This window comes from Muntiacus reevesi, chromosome 5 (assembly GCF_963930625.1).
Source record: "Muntiacus reevesi chromosome 5, mMunRee1.1, whole genome shotgun sequence".
In the NCBI taxonomy this organism is placed as follows: domain Eukaryota; kingdom Metazoa; phylum Chordata; class Mammalia; order Artiodactyla; family Cervidae; genus Muntiacus; species Muntiacus reevesi.
The window spans coordinates 116,978,946-116,997,657 of NC_089253.1; the positions used below are offsets into that span (position 1 = coordinate 116,978,946).

The window sequence follows — 18,712 nt, forward strand, 5'->3', positions numbered from 1 at the left end:
TTGATCCAGTGATACGTGGTCCCTTTGCTTTCATCAAACAACCTTCACCCACTGACTCTGCTGTCAGTGCGCTGACCACCACAGGGAGAGAGGCTGGGAGTGCTGGGGGTGCGGGCTTCAACCAGGACCAGCGTGATTGTTTTAAAAAAACTCCTTTCCCAAATGCACATCCGTTGCCTGGATGTATCGCAGTTTATTTATTCATTCACTTACTGAAAGAACATCTTGGCTGCTCCCTGACAGCTCAGTTGGTAAAGAATCTGCCTGCAATGCCGGAGACCCCAATTCAATTCCTGGGTCGGGAAGACCTGCTGGAGAAGACAGCAGAAGACAGGCTACCCACGCCAGTATTCTTGGGCTTCTCTTGTGGCTCAGCTGGTAAAGAATCTGCCCGCAATGAAGGAGACCTGGGTTCGATCCCTGGGTTGGGAAGATCCCCCCAGAAATGATTTGATTTCCCAGTCCTGATGGTTGCTCCCAGGTTTGGGCAGTTATGAATAAAAGCTGCTATAAAAATTCACGTGCAGGTTTTGGTATGAACACACATCTCCTAAGCACATGCATCGTTCTTTTAGCTTAGTAGCTCAAGAAAGGCCCATACTTCTCTTGTTCTACTCACTTCACTCAGGTCTCGTCTAGGTTCACCACCAGTTTAAAGAAAACAGACTTACACTGTACCTGTATGTTCTGTCTGTGTTCCAGGGGGTCTCCACTCAGTACACACACTGACCCACTCCCCTCTCTGTTCTGTAGGAGAATTAGATTTTTTTTTTTTTTAATTAGGCCTGCTATCTTCATCGTTGCTGTTGTTTGCTGGTTAGTTGCTTGGTTGTGTCTGACTCTTTGCAACACCATGGACTGCAGCTCGCCAGGCTTCTTTGTCCATGGGATTTCTCAGGCAAGAATACTGGAGTGGGTTGCCATTTCCTTCTCCAGTTTTCATTGTATGCTTGGCTAAATGTGGATTCTGTCCATTTTGACAGTTCCTTTAATGAGATTCACACATACAAATTCCCATCAGTGCTTAGAAATACATTTTAATGTATTAATTCTGCTTAATCCTTGTAAGACATTAAACTATAGGTTTTAAAGAAAGAAAGAAAAGAAATCGCTCAGTCGTGTCCAAGTCTTTACGACCCCATGGACTGTAGCCCACCAGGCTCCTGTGTCCATGGGGTTTTCCAGACAAGAATACTGGGGTGGGTTGCCAGTTCCTTCTCCAGATCTTCCCGACCCAGGGATTGAACCTGGGTCTACCGCATTGTAGGCAGACGCTTTACCCTCTGAGTCACCAGGCAAGCTCAGGTTCAGGTTATTATTTAACACTTAGGAAATATGAAGTAAGATCAGGGGTTTGATGGGCATGATTTGATTTTGTTAGACTTTGTAATAAGTTAGTAACAAGGAAGACTTTTTTTTTTTTAATATTTCTTCTTTCTGAGAATTGTGGCTACGCTATGTGAAGAGATTTTAAAAAATACTTGCGTAAACTTTGTTGACCATATCCTCTCTTTTATAGAAAACAGACAGAAGAATTAATAAGGAAAGGCAGAAGCTGAGGAAGGGGGTTATTCTGGGAAAGGGTCCAGATGTGGGCCCGATGGGGCCTCTCACTACGGAAGCACTGGGATCCCTGCACATACTTTGTTTTGTTCTTTTTCCGTTTTTAAACAACTTTGCTGTTATATTTTCAATACCATTCACCCAGTCAATGAATTTTATTAGATGTATACAGTTATGCAATCATGACCATCATGAAATTTTAGAACAAATCCATCACCCCTTGTGTCCTCTTGGGGGGGTCAGTCCCGGCTCCCAGCCCTGGACTAAGGCAAGAGCAATCTGCTTCCTGTTTCTGTAGGTTTGTATTTTCCGGAAATTTTCTGTAAATGAATAGATTCCACTTTGTGTCAACTGGCATAATGTTTCTGAGGTTCATCCATTTTGTTACATATATCAGTAGTTTCTTCATTTTAATTGCTGCATAGTATGCCGTTGTAGAGATACACTACAATTTGTTTATCCATTCACCAACTGATTGATATTTGGATTATTTTCAGCTTTGTGCTATTATAAATAATGCTCCTAAGAATAAAAGGAAGAAAAAGAATGCCTCTGTGAATATTTGAATACTAGTTTTTGTGTGGACATAAATTTTCTTTTTCTTTAGGTAGACCTAGGAATAAAATTAACGTGTTGTATTGTACTTGCATATTTAATCTGTGGGAAATTGCCAAACAGTTTTGCAAAGTGGCTTATCACTGCAGCATACTACATTTCTACCAGCTATGTGAGGGGGTTCCAGTTTCTCCACATCCGTGAAAACAGTTGATATCATCAGTCTTTTTAATGAGCCATTCTTGTGGGTGTTATACGCACCTCGTGGCTTTACTTTGCATTTCCCTTGTGACTAACAACACGACATCTTTGCAGGCGTTCATTTTCCATTTGCATATCTTCTTTGGCAAACGTCTATTCAAATCTTCTGCCTATATTTTTTGTTCTCTTATTATTGACTTGAAAGAGTTACTATTGTTTAGTTCCGAGTTCATATATATTTTAGATACAAATCTTCTAACAGCTTTATATTTTTTAAAATATTTTCTCCTGGTCAAATGACTTCCCCTTTTTATTTTCTTAGTTGCATCCTTTGAAAAGATCTTTTAAAATCTTGATGAAATCCAGTTTGTCAGTTTTTTTTCTGTTATAGATCATGCTTTTGGTTACATATTTTCTTCTAAACGTTTATAGTTTTAGGCTATACATATTTTATTCTAAATGTTTACAGTTTTAGGCTATATATTTAGGCTATATATAATCCGTTTCAAGTTAATTTTTGTGCACAACTTTTTTTCTTTCCATACAGATATTCTATCCTTTCTGCCACTGAATTACCTTGGCACTTTCACTGAAAATCAACTGATCAAATATTTGTGAGTGATTTCTGGACTCTATTCTGTTCCATTGATCTATATTTCCAGCATTACACCAATTTCACGTTGTCTTCATTACTGCAACTTTATAACAAGTATGGAAATCCCTAGTGTTAAGTAACTCTGTTTTTTTTCTTCTTTTTCAAAAGTTTTTTGGCTAGTCTAAGTTCTAGGTTGCCACTTCATTTTGTAAATAAAGTTTTATTGACATATGGCAATACCTGTCCATCATGCATGTTCTATGACTGTTTTTGAACTACATTGGTAAAGATGAATAGTTGCAGCAAGAATAGTGGAGACTGAAAAGCCTAAAATATTTACTGTCTGGCCATTTAGAGAAAAAGTTTCCTGGCTCCTGGCTTAGCTCCTTGCTTTACTATATAAACTTTGGAATTAGCTTATTAATTTGTACAAAACAAGCCTGCTACAATTTTGATAGGGATTGGGTTGAAGATATAAATCCATTTGAGAAGAACGGCCACTTTAACAATAGTAAGTCTTCCAATTCGTGAATATGGTATGTGGTTCCCCCCCACCACCGCATTTATTTAGATCCTAATTTGTCTCAGGACTACTTAATGTATTTCAGCAAACAGGTTGTTCCCATTTGTGGTAAAATTTATTCTTAGATATTTTATTTTTTTTTAATCAGTTCAGTTCAGTTGCTCAGTCATGTCCAACTTTTTGCGACCTCATGGACTGCAGCACGCCAGGCCTCCCTGTTTTTAATACTATTGTAAATTAAATTGTTTTCTTAATTCTATTTTCAGATCATTCATTGCTAGTACCTAAAAATATAACTGATTTTATATTAATCTTGTATCTTTTGACCTTCTTGAATTCATTATTCTTTAAGTGCTTTAGAGGTTTATTAGTAATTTTTACATGTATAATCATGTCATCTACAAATAAAGACAATTTTTGTTCTGCCTTTCCAATCTGTAAGCCTTTATTTTCCTTGCCTTATTGAATTGGCTTGACAGTAAAATGTTTATTAGAAATAATGAGAGCAGTCATCCTTAGCGGATTCCAATCTTAGGGCAAAGCATTCAGTTAAGTGTGCTGTTACTTAGAGGCTTCTTGTGGATTTTTTTTTTTAAATCAGGTTGAGAAGTTCTCTTGTATTTCTAGTTCTTTGGGAGTTTTTATCATGAATGAGTGTTGGATTTGTCAAATGTCTTTTCTGTGTCTATTGTTATGATCATTTGCCTTTTCCCTTTATTAATATGATGCATTACAATGACTCTTAATTGAGGGGTTTGCTCCCAGAAGAGACATTTGGTAATGGCTGGAGACATTCTGGCAGCTTCCCAGGGGGTGCTAGTGGTAAAGAACCTGCCTGCCAATGCTGGAGATGTAAGAGGTGTGGGTTCTATCCCTGGGTCTGGAAGACCCCCTGAAGGGGGACATGGCAGCCCACTCCACTATTCTTGCCTGGAGAATCCCATGGCCAGAGGAGCCTCATGGGCTACGGTCCATAGGGTCACACAGAGTCGGACACAACTGAAGTGATTGAGTATGAGCCTTGTGATGTTTTCTGCCTTACCACAATTTTCTTCTTGATCTAACGCATTTTCTGTCTGAAGGATTTTTTATTTTGTTGATCTTTTCAAGAAGCAAGTACTAGTTTCAGGAATTTTTTTTCTATTATTTTCCTGGTATCTATTTAACTATGATTTTTATTTCCTCTTTTGTGTTATATTCTAGCTTTAAAAGAAGAAACTGTAGATGATAGATTTTTTCTTCCTGTATAATATAAACATTTAAAGTTATCCACTTCCTTCTAGGCACAACTTTGCTGTAGCTAATGATTTTTATATAGTTTTTACTCATATTCAAGAAAACTCCTAATTTCTCTTGTAACTTATTTTCTGACCCATAACTTATTTAAAAATGAGTTGTTTAATTTCCAAAGATTTAAGATTTTTCCAGATTTCTGTTGGTGATTTCCAGTTCCATTGTACCTAGAGAACATATTCTGGATAATTTGAACACTTTTTCATCTATTAAAACTTACTTATGGTACACAATATGGTCTATTCTTGGAAATATTTCATGTGTATATGAACAGACTGTTTATTCTGCTGCTGTTGGGTGGAATGATCTATAGATTTCAATTTCGTAAAAGTGGTTGATAGTGTTGTTCAAATCGTCTATATTCTTACTCATTTTTGGTTTCCATGTTAAATCATCTCTTAAGAGATGGGTATTGAAATAACTGACTTTAATGGCAGATTTGTCTTTTTCTTCTTGCCGTTCTATCAGGGATCCTCTTTATCCATCTTTATCATTATTCAGTGAACATATCTATCTTTGACCATGTTCTTTGCTTAGAAGTCTGACATTTAGTCACTCCAACTTTCTTTTCATTGTTAAGATGGTGTATCTTTGTCCATTGTATTAGTTTCTACTGCTGCGTAAAAATAGTTTGTCTGGTGGCTCAGATGGTAAAGAATCTGCCTGCAATGTGGGAGACCCAGGTTCGATCCCTGGGTTGGGAAGATCCCTTGGAGAAGGACATGGCAACCCACTCCAGTATTCTTGCCTGGAGAATTCCATAGACAGAAGAGCCTGACAGGCTACAGGCCAGGGGATCAAAAAGAGTCGGACACAACTGAAGTGACTTAGCGTGCACACACACACACAGCTGCATAAAAAATTACCCCAAAGTTAGCAGCTCATAACACTTTACAGTGCTGTCACAGTTTCTGTTAAGAAATTTAGACGCAGCTTAGCTGAGTTCTCTGCTTCAAGGCCTCTCACAGACTGCAACCAAGGTGTTGGCTGAACTCTAGTCATCCCAAGGTCCTACTGGGGAAGGATCCACTTTTAAGCAGACATGATTGTTGGCAGGGTCAGTTCCTGGCAGATTGTTATTCTGAGAGTCTGTTCTGTGCTGTCTATGGGCACTGGGCTTGCCTCAGATCCTTGCCCAAGGGCCTCTCCAACATGGAAGCACTCAGAGAAGTCTAAGATAGAAGACTCCATTTTTTAGCCTAACCATCACTTTTGTTGTATTCTGTTGGTCAGAAGTAAGTCACTAAGTCTGGTCCACACTTAAGTCCAGCCCAGTCATAATGACACGAACACCAGGAAGCATGAATCCTTGGAGTCTGCTCTAGCAGTGTATCTGCGTTGAATTTGAGGTATTTATGGATCCTTTTGGGAATGTCAGTGTTTTCCTGCTCTTTTGCCTTGTGGAGCTGAGAGGTTCTTTTTTCCTGTGAGATTTTGGTCTCCATCTGCTGGTGGCACCTTCTCTTGCTTCCTGGCACTGGTCATTTCACCAAAATTTAGGGAAGAAAATAACTAAGCTGAGGCACAGAGAGGTGAAGTAACTTTCAGTGGAGTTGGAAAAAATGTCACCATGGTAGAGGGAGAACTCTTTTTATATGTAAGTGACAAATCCCTCAACGATTCTGATTGTTTCCAAATTCTCTTTTGGAAAGGCACAGCATGTGGACCGAAACAGTCTTGACAATAAAGGCCTTTTTAAGTCAAATTCTGCCAATTATGAAAACTGCTCCAGACAGTGATATATAGATACCCTGTATTGTGGTATTACTCAGGATTTTCTTAGTTACTGGTAGTTGTACCTTATCTATTTAAGTAAGATTAAGTTATATAGACTTTAAACCTTTCTTAAACTGATTCAGAAAAAAGACATTATATAAAGCATTCTGAATATTACCCTTTATGCCCTTTACAGTGTGAAGACCACTCCTAGGTATCTTTACTTTCCAACATCTTTTCCTGAGCCTGCTCATTCAAATTCCAGCTTTAGGATTGTAAAGTTCTGATCATCACTTAGCAAAGATCCATTCCCTATCAATATCCTACTTTAAATCTGGCAATGATAATTTGCAAACATCTCAACTCAATCCAACACTAATTTCTGGTCTTCATTGTTTCTCCCTTAAGTGTTCTGAAAACACCAAAAGGGAAGCTAATGCCACGTGGTCTTTTAGACACAGCCCCAGTGGCTCAGGGGTAGAGCCCACCCGCAATGCAAAGCAGGAGCCACAGGAGACATGGGTTCGACCCCTGGGTTGGGAAGACCCCCTGAAGGAGGGCACAGCAACCCACTCCAGTATTCTTGCCTGGAGAATCCCATGGACAGAGGAGCCCGGTGGGCTACAATCCACAGGGTCACCAAGAGTCAGACGCGACTGAAGTGACTTGGCATGCATACGTATAGAAGCATTCCTCTTAATGTTTACCCCCAAAACACAAATTTACTAAAAGTTACTGTTGCTGAACATCCCTTCACTAAGGCAGCTAATCAGGATTTAAGCTGGTAGGAGTTACATGAACCTTCTTCCCTGAGAGCAGAGATGTACTAACACAAACACGTAAAAAAATGAGGTAGTTTCTTGTAGACATTATATAATATAGCATGGTTTCACAAACTTTTCTTTCTGTATTCACTTACTCTGTAATCTTATGAATGATGTGCCTATAATGAATGTCAAAGTTAAAAAATACACATTTTCTTCTGTTTCCTATAATCAGAATATATTTGTCATTTATTTTGGGAAAGCATGAGAGAGAGAGAGATACTCCTTTGAGTTCTAAGTCAGATTATTCTTTTTGAGGAGACGCTGCCACCCCAGTGTTAAATGATCAGCAGTTAATAATATTCATGGATAACACTCTTTTCATAGCAGGAAGAAACATTAAAAGAATACAATGTGTTTAATAGCTAAACCTGGTACTTTAACCAAAGTACTTGCGATATTCTTAATATAGTTGAAGATCACTACTGTCAGGTATTTTTTGCTTGTTCTCTACATCTATTCCTAAAAAGAATGTAGGCCTATATTAAGACAAAATTTGACATTCTTTCATTTTTATTTTATATTATATTTTACTCACTTTATTGTAAGATTATTCAGAAAACGTTTCAATAGTACCCTATCTTTACCTCCATCAATATTACACTGGAATTAACTCATAGAAAAAATATTTTTTCATGAATAGTAACAGATGTGTCAACAGCGTGATTTATTTTTAGTTAGGTAATGAAAAAAATACTTGGGTGTAGATTTTTTTAAACTGATAAAACTTGAAATTAATGAAATGGTCATTAAAAGATTTTTAAGTTTTGCTTTTTTTTATAAAAATCAGTATTTAGAATTTCACAGTGAAGAGGTCCTAAATTTCTCATACAACATGAAATTATATAAAAATAGAAGACATAGACATCTTTAACTCTTTAATCCTTTGATTAAGCAGCAAGCATATCACTCTTCCAGGCCAAACACTGCTTAAACAAAAAAGAAAAATAATGACGTGCAAAATATTTACAAAATATGCAAAGCACACAATAAAGACATCTCACTATATACATGTGTCATATTACTAATGAAGCTAAGAATTTTCTACTGTGTGCTCTAGTGTACGGAAATAAAATCACAGCACAGCCCTCAGATACAGCACCTTTGCTCATGGTTGGGATAGAACGGATTTTAAATGAACCACAACATACTCAACAGCTGGACAGATGCTGGTGCTGACCAACTCGACTCACATATCCCACACACTGTATACTGAAGGTCTACTGACAAGAGACAAGACAATAGAAGCTGTATAGTATGCACATATGCAAGACAATCTAAATACTTTTAAAAATGCTTTAGATATTTTCCTTTAAGATATATAACTGTCCCCATGGCTATTAAAGTAAAAATAAGTATAAATTCTTGAATATTAAGAATTTTAAATCAGGATGATCCAGTGAGAAAGAACACATTCTGAAAAAAAGTTTCTAGATTATGCTAGAACTTAAGGTCCTTATGGAAATAAATGGTCTGAACTTCAATAGCTCTTTAACGCTTTAGAGCCAAAGGTAGGGACTATCTTTCTAATATCTGGAGACTATATGACATCTCAAAATATAAACTAGGGCCTCTGATGTTGACCATTTTGTGAAATAGCTCTAAATGCGAGAATGTGAATGTGCAAACATTTATCTTTAGTTCCACTAGTACAGCAATCTAAGCAATCTGTCCCTTTGCACGGGCAGGTCATGATTCCAATATGAAATCACTGTATCAAAAATATTAGTAACACACTGCTGAAATACTATCACTTGTAAAATATTTTCTGTAGGTGCTTAATGATTATGTGTTGAATTCAGAAGACTTGAGTTTTTTTGTTTCATTATAAAAAGGGTCTCAGCATTTTAACAGCACAGTTGTGACAATATACTGATGTATCTTTGGATAACACAGAACAAATTCTTAAATTTATTTTATGAAATAATGATGATTTAACTCTAAACCAAACCCATGAGTACAGGTCGGCTGCAAGGAATACACAGATGTATCCAAATAGTACAATAGAGACTGATCAAGAAAACATCTTTTATATTAAATGCAGACCATATTAATAAGTATGAGGGCAATTTAAAGTTCAGAACCTAAACACAAAAAGGGTATTGTAAATAAATGCTTCCATAACCACTATTTCCACATAACTGACAAAATATAATTCTCTTCTAAAGTCCCCAAATGGAGGCAACTACTAGTTAAAAGCAGATAGCATTTAGAAACGTTAAAAAAAAAAAAAAATTAACATTAACTCCATTTTCAAGGAACTTAAAGACACTGTACTTTAACAAATGAAGTCCTCATTGTATGTAAAATAACTATTCCCATCCTCTTACTACTGAAAGATGGCAAGTCAATGACCTTTAAGCAAGGACTTTGCACTAGGACCCTAAACTGTATGTTAAAGGGTTAGTAGGTTCAGTACATTCTTTGTGATTTCATATAATTGCTTTGCAATTGATAAAATTGCTTTCTTTTAAAGGAATATATTTAAATTCCTTTAGAAAAAAAAGCAAGTCTTTGAAAAAAGGGATATGCAGCTATAATTTCTTAAATATGCATTAAATGAACATACGTCAAAATCTGAAATGCAGGTTATCTATTCTTGCACTCCTAACATAGGAAAATGTTGTTAAAAATTAAATTAAAGAAAAAAGGGAAATAGTCGAATATCCTTAACTTATGAAACTTAAGGAGTTTTCACAATTCCTAAGTCAATATTCCTGTACTAAGAGCCTTGACTATGAAGAGGCAGGAATATAAAGATTCTCAATAAAATAAATACAGTAAAAACAAAACAAAAACCTCGGTATATAGAATACTTAATCTCTTTTCCTTTAACGAGATCATGTCGCTGAATGTATACTCTAGAAAAGAGGCTAACTGTAGGCCTTCTGTTGTATAACATTTTAGTTGCATGAACTAAAAAATTCCTTAGACATCCACTTAGGAGAGCCCACTGGCCACAGAACTAGTCTGCAGCCTCAGTATCTAGAAGGATTACTCTTCCCTCTTTTGCATCAACAGTCAGAGGAGCACTGGTGTAATGACGGGGTGAACAGTTACTGCAGCTCTGTCCAATTTAACTTTAGTGCAGTGAGGACTGTGAATCTGTCTGAATTCCGATAAGTGATGGTGGCTGTTGGCCACCAACCGCGGACAACACTGGTCTTGGATTTAGACGGGGTGGCATGGAATTAGCAGGGCGAATGAGAGGTGGCGGGGGCTGGTTTAAAGTTGGCCGGGGCTGGATGAACCGAGCCTGCTGCTGGAGTGGAGGAGGCTGCCGGTGAAGAGCCGGGGCAGCAGGCAGTGTTGGACGAAGAAGTGGGGGCGGCTGGTTCAGAGCGGCCACGGGGGCTGTTGGTGTTGGAGTGGATGACGGGGCAGGAGGTGATGGACCCAGAGTCCGAGGAGCCTGTGGGGTCTGTGCCTAGAGGTGAGGAAACAAAAATACACGTATGAGATGACAGTTCCTAATGGACATAGTACAATATAGTTTGGGCTGTCACAGGAAAAACAAAACAAATCAAATCAAAACAAAAACATAACACCAGTGTTTTTTGGAAGCACAAGCTTCTTTTATTTTAAACAAAACAAACCAAAAAAAGCAACGAAGCTACCAAACAGGCATCTTTATTAGTAAACAGCTTAACACTGGAAATAAAAATAAATGTATGAAAGAACAATACACTCTCCACTCTTCTAGGGTCAGCACTTAGCGTGTCTTATGACTTAAGTCACAGAGAGGCACCACTGAGGAAGTGTATTGTCAACCTTTCATGCTCGTTGAGCTAGTCCTCTGACAAATTAACCTTACAGAACACCACACGAAATGGTGGTTCCTCAGCTCATATTAGCTCAAATTCCATACACAAACACACCTCCTCTTCTTCATCAGTGCTCTTCCCTGATGGCACATTAGAAGCACTTTTTGTCTCCTCCCCTAAAGTAGAAGCATCACCATTAGAAGCCTGGGTTCCTTGTTCTGCTTCCCACTCCTGCAATACCTCCTCTAAGTTAAACCGACGCCTGTAGTTTACAAAGAAGTTCTTCACTTGGCCAACAGTCTTGTTGCCAATTACATCTGCAATAGCTTGAAAATCTTTACCATATTTGCGGACACCTGGAAGGCAAAGTAAATAATACACCTGTGAAGGATCAGTAAGGAGAGCTGTGTGTACTATACATCACGCACACACACAACATACCAGCAATGAAAATCCTTTCTGATAAACTGCTCACGTCTCAATTCTGAGAGAGAGACTAAGATATCAGGGTCACAGATGGAAACTATCAATTATGTCATTTCATCGAGCCAGCCACTTGCCTTCAACTGAACAATCAGAAACTTACCATTTTTTACATACTCAGTTATTTTCTCCAATCCTCTCTTGAACTCTCAAATACAGTCCATTTATTGTAAAGCATTGAATTCTTTGTTCCATCCTCAATTCCACATTCATTTATTTCCCTAGTAGCCAGTCACCTAAATTTGAGCAACATCGTTTGTAAACAAAACTGGATGGGAATGAGCCATCTCTTTTATCCCCTCAATGGACTGAGTGAGTAGTCTTAGGGTTCCCCCGTTAAGAAAAGCATTGTCATTTTGATCTTAACACCAACTTCTATACAGTTACTTGCCTATCCGTACCAGGTACCGACAAAAAAAAAACCGAGATAAGAAATTAAACATAAAAAACAGGAGAATCATCACAATCTGATGGATGAAAAAAAGAAAGCTATTTTTCAGTTTGTTGGATTTTAACTCATCGAATAGTTCTAAGGACTGTATATATGACAGATTCCTAGCTATGCTCTGTAGCCTAAAGAATTATAGTGGTGACTACTTGTAGATACTGTGCTTATCATTGCTACCTTAAATTTAAGAAGGATTGTACATTCAGTTGTATAAAAAGAGCTAACATATAAAATTATGGAAGTTTCTTTAAATGTAGGATAATATTTGATTTATGAACTTGAGACAGTCAATTATGCTACAGAATTTAAAGTGACTTTACATAATCAAATGGATAATAATTTGCTCTTAGGGAGTTCTAAAAGAAATCCACCCTACTCATTCTAGAAAGAGATATACCTAGTTTAAAATATAAAAGCTGTCAAAATTTTTATTTTGTAATTTGATAACTGCTTTTTAAAATACCAGATAACAGTAACTCATTAATTAGAGATGAGAAAGGAGAAAAAAAATACTGATGTCTGTGATAATCTAAAGCAGCCAGAAATAGAGGGATTTAGATAAACTTAATATGTTACAATCACACGTAAGAGCATAACATAAGGACACATTAATACCCCGGCAGAAATGTAAGACATATTCTTACTGATACCTATTTTGGATGATATACCTATTATCTTAAAGAACCAGCATGAATATAATTCATGTTTTTAAATTCTGCACTTATTTTATTTTGAAAACTTGGGAATAAGTATCTCTTGCTGCATTCAATTTGCTAGACTTGACTCTACGGGGAGTTTCTTCCTCTTAGAACATTCTGGGTAGGAGACCTGACATATTAAACTATAATCCCATTGCTAATACACAGTCCGGGATTTGTAAACTATGCTCATTCGCTCCGTTCTCAAAGAGAAAGACACATGCGTGACAACAGAGTAATAATGATACTTAAAACTTTGTTTATAATATTTTATATTCATTTAAAACATAAATGAATTTATATTCTCTTAAATCCATGAGCTGATTTCCAGTTTGAACTTCATAACTGAGTATAAATTCTAATGGTGACTAGGCTCCAGTGAGGGCTTATGTGACAATAAGAACCCAAGGTCACTTCATATTAAAAATTACTGCTACATATTCAAGTACTTCTCTACTATTTGTACTTTAGAAAACAGCAACTCAACTTGAGACAGTTGCACTGAGAAGCAAATACTAACTGGAAATCACACACAGTGTTCTACCAGTGTACTAATTTTCATAACAGATTTAATTTACATTCTAGAAATGACCAAAGATATCGAACACATGAATTTAGAGATGAAAAGTTAAATAAATCTAGGATTAGATCTTCTATAGTCTTAACAAGAAGTCACATTAAGAGTAACTCTGACTCTAAGTCTGACAAAATTACAACCCTCCAAACACTCATTTGTTCAGTAAAATAATACTCCAAAACACACCACTAAGTTGCCCCCATGTCTAGATCCATTATCTAACTGTCCCCTCTTCTGACCCTATTTTTTTTTTTTTTTTTTTTTGGTCTTCCACTTTATTTTCCCTTGCTCAATGGACTTCACCTTGTCACTAATATTGTTGCATTTCCAGAATTACATGCCCCAAACCAAAACTACTTCCTATAGGAACTTTAGTTTACTCAGACACTTTGGATTTTCCTCGGCTCACCGAGGTTCTGAGTCACCTAGGTAAGTTTATTATTAACTCATGTATGCTTGTCTCATATCAACTACTTTGCAAAGTGTTAAGGTTCAGACTACACTGCAGACTTCTGCAGTCTGGCTAAGGATCTCAATCACGTCCTGAGAATAAATGGGCCCGGATATCAGTGCCCTTAATCTGAAGGATGCCTGGGCCGTATGTGGAAGAGCTAGAGCTCCTTGGCATACTCCTCTGGACAGACAGCAGCCTCATCTGCCTGTCTCAGTGGGTCATGAAAAATTTCATCATTTTCTCTGCATGCCATGACGTGAACAAGGCTGGAATACAAATTACCACCAGCATTACTACAATGCTGAATACAGAGGAAGTACTTAGGAAATACGATTGATTTTTCCTTTCTCCATGGAGCTTCATTCTATTATTCTTCCCCAAGCTACAAGAGTCACACCTGGCTGACATCTTTATCATTTTTATATTCCCAGTGACGTCACTCAACAGCATATTTTGGTGAGAAGGTGGAATTCTTAAGCTCTGTACTGTGGCTGATTAACTAGTCAAACTCGAGTGAAACACCAACTGAAGACTTAATGGACTGACTCCACCTTCAGATAAATCCCCATCTAGGCTTCCGGAAGTCAACCTAGCAAGGTAGCAGTGCTGAGCAACTACCTAACAATCTATGACCTCAGAGCTGCTTTAGTTACAACTTGCACCTGGGAGGAGGGTGGTCCATTCTCTTTTCAGTTTATTAAAAACAAGGTCCCTCATATATATGAATTAGTGCTGAAACAACTTGGGAAGTTCTTACTACGAAACTTTAAATTTCTCCTTCATTTTCATCATTAAATATTACAGGTATGAGAATTTTGCTATGCTTTAAAAAATGTTCAACTTGATAAAAATTCTAGGCAAAAGAAACACACAAAATGTGAACGCTAATATTAATGACCTGAAAACCCTAATTTGTATATTAACGATGGATCAACTTGTAGATTTCTGTTAAGTGACACTTAAAGTGATCACTTTTAAGTGACAATTCACTAAAGGTATCAAAAGTAAATAAGTAAAAATCATCTAAGTAGTCATTATGAATTAACAAATAAATATAGAATACTTTTCAAATGTCTAAAAAAAAAAAGGAAAAAAGATTAAATCTCTCTCTCCTCAAGATGTAAAAGGCTTAGATCTATCTGAACCATTTTTTTAAACTAAACTTGTGACCTTTGGGCTTCCCAGGTAGCTCAGCTGGTAAAGAACCTGCCTGCAGTGTGGGAGATCTGGGCTTGATCCCTGGGTTGGGAATATCCCCTGGAGAAGGAAACGGCTACCCACTCCAGTATTCTAGCCTGGAGAATGGACTGTATAATCCACGGGGTGGCAAAGATGGGGTGGCAAAGACTCAGACACGACTGAGCGACTTTCACTTTCACTTTTTAGGGCAAGAAGTCAGTTTTCAAAATTTAGTAGGGAAAAAAAACTTGAGAGAACCCTGGAAGAGGGAAAGTAAGTATTTCCCAAGGAGAGGAGAAAATTGTTTTCAGTCAAATTTCTAAATTTCAGTTGAAAGTTACAATGAAACAACATGGCTTCTACACTGCCAGATGATACTGTATAATCTTTATAATATAAACTTTAAAAGTTTTGTTTGGGAATTAACATATAAATATAACTCATTGGGATACTGTGTTATCATGACATTTCATTTTCCAACCAATGATCTTCTAAATTATCCAACCAAGAAAAAAAAAAAGTGTATATTTAGAGTTTTGACTAGCAAGACAGTAACTTTAGGAGCATTTGAAATATGCTGCTTCCCAAGTCTGGATGTGGTATTTAGGCTTTTTTTCCTTAGACAGAAAGGATATCATAAATCTGCTTTCAGTGTGTTTAAAAGTTATTTTTAAAATCTTTAGGACTACAAAAAAAAAGCACCAACATTACAGTGATAAGGTATTTTTAGGTAATGAAAATTTGGGGGATATTTTTCCCTGCTTCTTACAGTAAAATGTCTTAAAGTGAGCATGTACTTAGTATAATTAGGAAGTATTAATTTTTCAAAAATCTATTTTTTGAAATAACAGTTACATTTAGAAACTCCAGGGATGTGAGGTCTTTCTTATCAATAAGAGATTAATTTTAAATTCAAACCATTCAATAACATGCATTTCTTTTCACCTCCTGTAAATCTCATCAAGAATTCCTATTTTAAAAGGTAAAAAATAAATCAACAGCAGTGGGACAGTGACTGGTGCATCTGGGCAACAGCTAAAAGTCAAAATCATACATTACTTTTTGAATCTTCCCACCTTCCTTGCTCCAAGTTTAAACTCCATCACAAAATGCTGGGAATTGGGAATCATTAACTATCTGAAGCAAGTGCATCAGAGGGCTGACAATTACACATCTGGGCCTCCACTCTTGTGATATCATCTATAACAGAAGAAACTCTAGTACAAACAGGTACCTTTTAGAGGAAAAATACAAATCTATCTCCACCTCCTTTTGATCATTCAAGTGCTAAGCATCATGTAAGGATCATTACAACCCTTACGTCTTAATCAAAGGCTGAATCTCCCCTACCCCCTTAGCACTTTAGGGACCATTCTAGGTTTTTTTTTTTTAAGTAGGAGACAAAATTAGAATGAAGACAATTTCTAAACTTGCAACTTCATTTCTCCTAAAAAGGGATGAATATATAAAATATAGGGAGAGAAGGTAACATTTAACTGTAGGCATAACTCATTTGAACATAGTTCTGTCATTCCTGTTTCATATGAGAAAGCAGGAAATACGAGAAAAAAAACACTAAAAATTAAATTTGACTTCTTGATAAAATTAGAGAAAAAAAATGTTATGCTGTTTATCCTAATATAGCACAATATTTTAGTTTGGCAACATTTTTTTTTAACCACTAATGACTATGAAATGAATATATTTAAGAGGAGACCTAAAATAAACACGTCAAATATTGTATACTATGCTTCTGCTTCTATATACTTTAAAGAGTAGATGTTTTGTGCTATCATTGCTATTTTTTGAAAACAGTTAATAAATGTTTTATTTTACATGAAAAAAAATACAACCAGAATCAAATTCCTTTCTTAATTCTTGCTTAATAAGGAAGGTTTATGGGGTCGCAAAGAGTCAGACATGACTGAGCGACTGAACTGAACTGATTGTATGAATATCAAGATTCATCTTAGGATAATTTCTAAAAGTACCACAGATTAGGAAAAATATGGCACAAGCTACAAACAGGGATATTTCCCTATTAAAACAAATATGTGAAGACTGTAATTGGTCTTTCTGTTAACTAATTTGTTGTAATAGAAAATTTAGATACTCAAAGCTGGAACAGATTACATAAAAACTGTAGAAATACCATTCTTGGTAAGTATTTTAAGAGGATTAAATTAAAGCACCATTTATAATATCCCATTTGGGGATTCCTGAAGAATGTTACTGAAGTCATAACATAGCTAGGACTAAAATTAACATAATAAAGTGACAGATTACACAAGTAAAGGCAGACATTCCTATTTGGTCTAAGTGTGATTTTTCCCCTTCCAAATAAGGAAGAAGGGAAAACAGCTTATTTATTTATTTAAATATTTACTGTCAAAATAACATTTACTTAAATATTTATTTACTATTTAAATGATTAGTACTTAGTTAACAACAACATGAACAGATGGGAAATAAAATGGAAAATATGCATTTAAGCTATAGGAAATGAACTTAATATACTTCTTTGATTTTAAGAATTACAACACAAAGTTTATTTAATAGTGGCGCTCACTAGTGACACAAGAGTCAACATTTCTCTCTCCAGGTCACTGTAATAGTCAAGTATGAGCAAGATAAAATAAAGCATTTAACAAATCAAAGTTAAATCAGAATCTGTATGTAAAATGTCTTGAATAAAAGTTCTATATAAATTAAAACATGTTAATATCAAAACACTGAAGTGGCCATAGGAATAATATCATATAAAGGTTTATCATAAATAAAGATTAAAAAGAAGAAGAAAAAACTAAAAACATTTGCCTGCTAAGGCAACTACTTCTTGATTACAGATGTTAAAATAAGAACTGCAGTTATGTACCTTACCCACACCAAGATTCGGGTACAGGGGACATTACTACACGATGATAAGACACACTTTTGAACATTATATAAATACATGGGCACATGAGGCAAAAATGGCACTTTTTAACTCTCCCTAAAGTAACTATGTCGGACATAAATACCTTTAAGTTGCTTTAGTTTATGTAACAAAAACAAAACCAAACAAAAATCACAAGATGAAACCAAAAAACCTAAACTCAAAGTACAAATTTTACAGTCAAAATAAGTAAATAAAAAACAGACATAAATATACTGAGAGTGCTTAAAAATCTCAAGAACATGAATCTTTCCATACAAATTGCTGCATTAGTGTAATTTATTTAAAGATTACTTTTTAAATGAACATAACAATATAATAACACTGAATATCCTCAGGAGAGAGAATATGTTTGATTATTTCTAGAAATACTCCATTCTTTAAATATTTGTAAGTTGAAATAATGTCTGCATATATAGCTCAACTCTCTAGGTAAATCCTGCTATTGTCTTTCTCTTGAATGCAGCTTTTCATAATATCCAGTATCCAACCCAGTCATAAGATCTGATGGATCCTACCACTTAAAGTGGTACTGTAGAACAGTATCAAATCTTTTCTCTGTACCTACAGAGAAAGATTAATCCAGACTTCCTACGTGATTCTCTTCAGAAAAGGCTTTCACTGTGATCAATTCTCATATCAGAGTATAGGATTAGTATACTAACCTTTAAGAAAACAAATACTGGGAAATGGGGCTCAATTCTGTAGGCCAGCACCATGAAGGAAGACAGGCTTTAACATCAGTCAAAGGAACGCCTACTCAGAAACTATGTTAGAACTATAGGTCATAATTCTAAATAAATACGAGACAGCTGTAGAAAATACTTTTTAATAAAAACTTTAAATTGTCTGTTGCAAAGAGCTATTATCGAACATTATAAGTCTCTGTTCTGACTCATTCAGA

At 36.0% G+C, this 18,712-nt stretch overlaps 1 protein-coding gene across 5 annotated transcripts in view; it reads right to left on the reverse strand.

Moving 5' to 3' along the window:
- Window positions 1-8,135: 8,135 nt before the first annotated feature.
- The window catches only part of RCOR3 (REST corepressor 3), a 53,490-nt gene continuing 42,913 nt past the window's right edge, over window positions 8,136-18,712 (reverse strand). For 3 of the 5 annotated variants that reach the window (XM_065936262.1, XM_065936261.1, XM_065936265.1), the window contains 2 exons: window positions 11,149-11,390; window positions 8,136-10,697 (listed from right to left, as the gene is read on the reverse strand). In XM_065936262.1, the coding sequence (XP_065792334.1) occupies window positions 10,353-10,697; window positions 11,149-11,390 (587 nt within the window). In that variant the 3' untranslated portion in view covers window positions 8,136-10,352. The remainder of the gene's footprint in view (window positions 10,698-11,148; window positions 11,391-18,712) is intronic. The other 2 variants (XM_065936263.1, XM_065936264.1) reach the window with 1 other exon arrangement.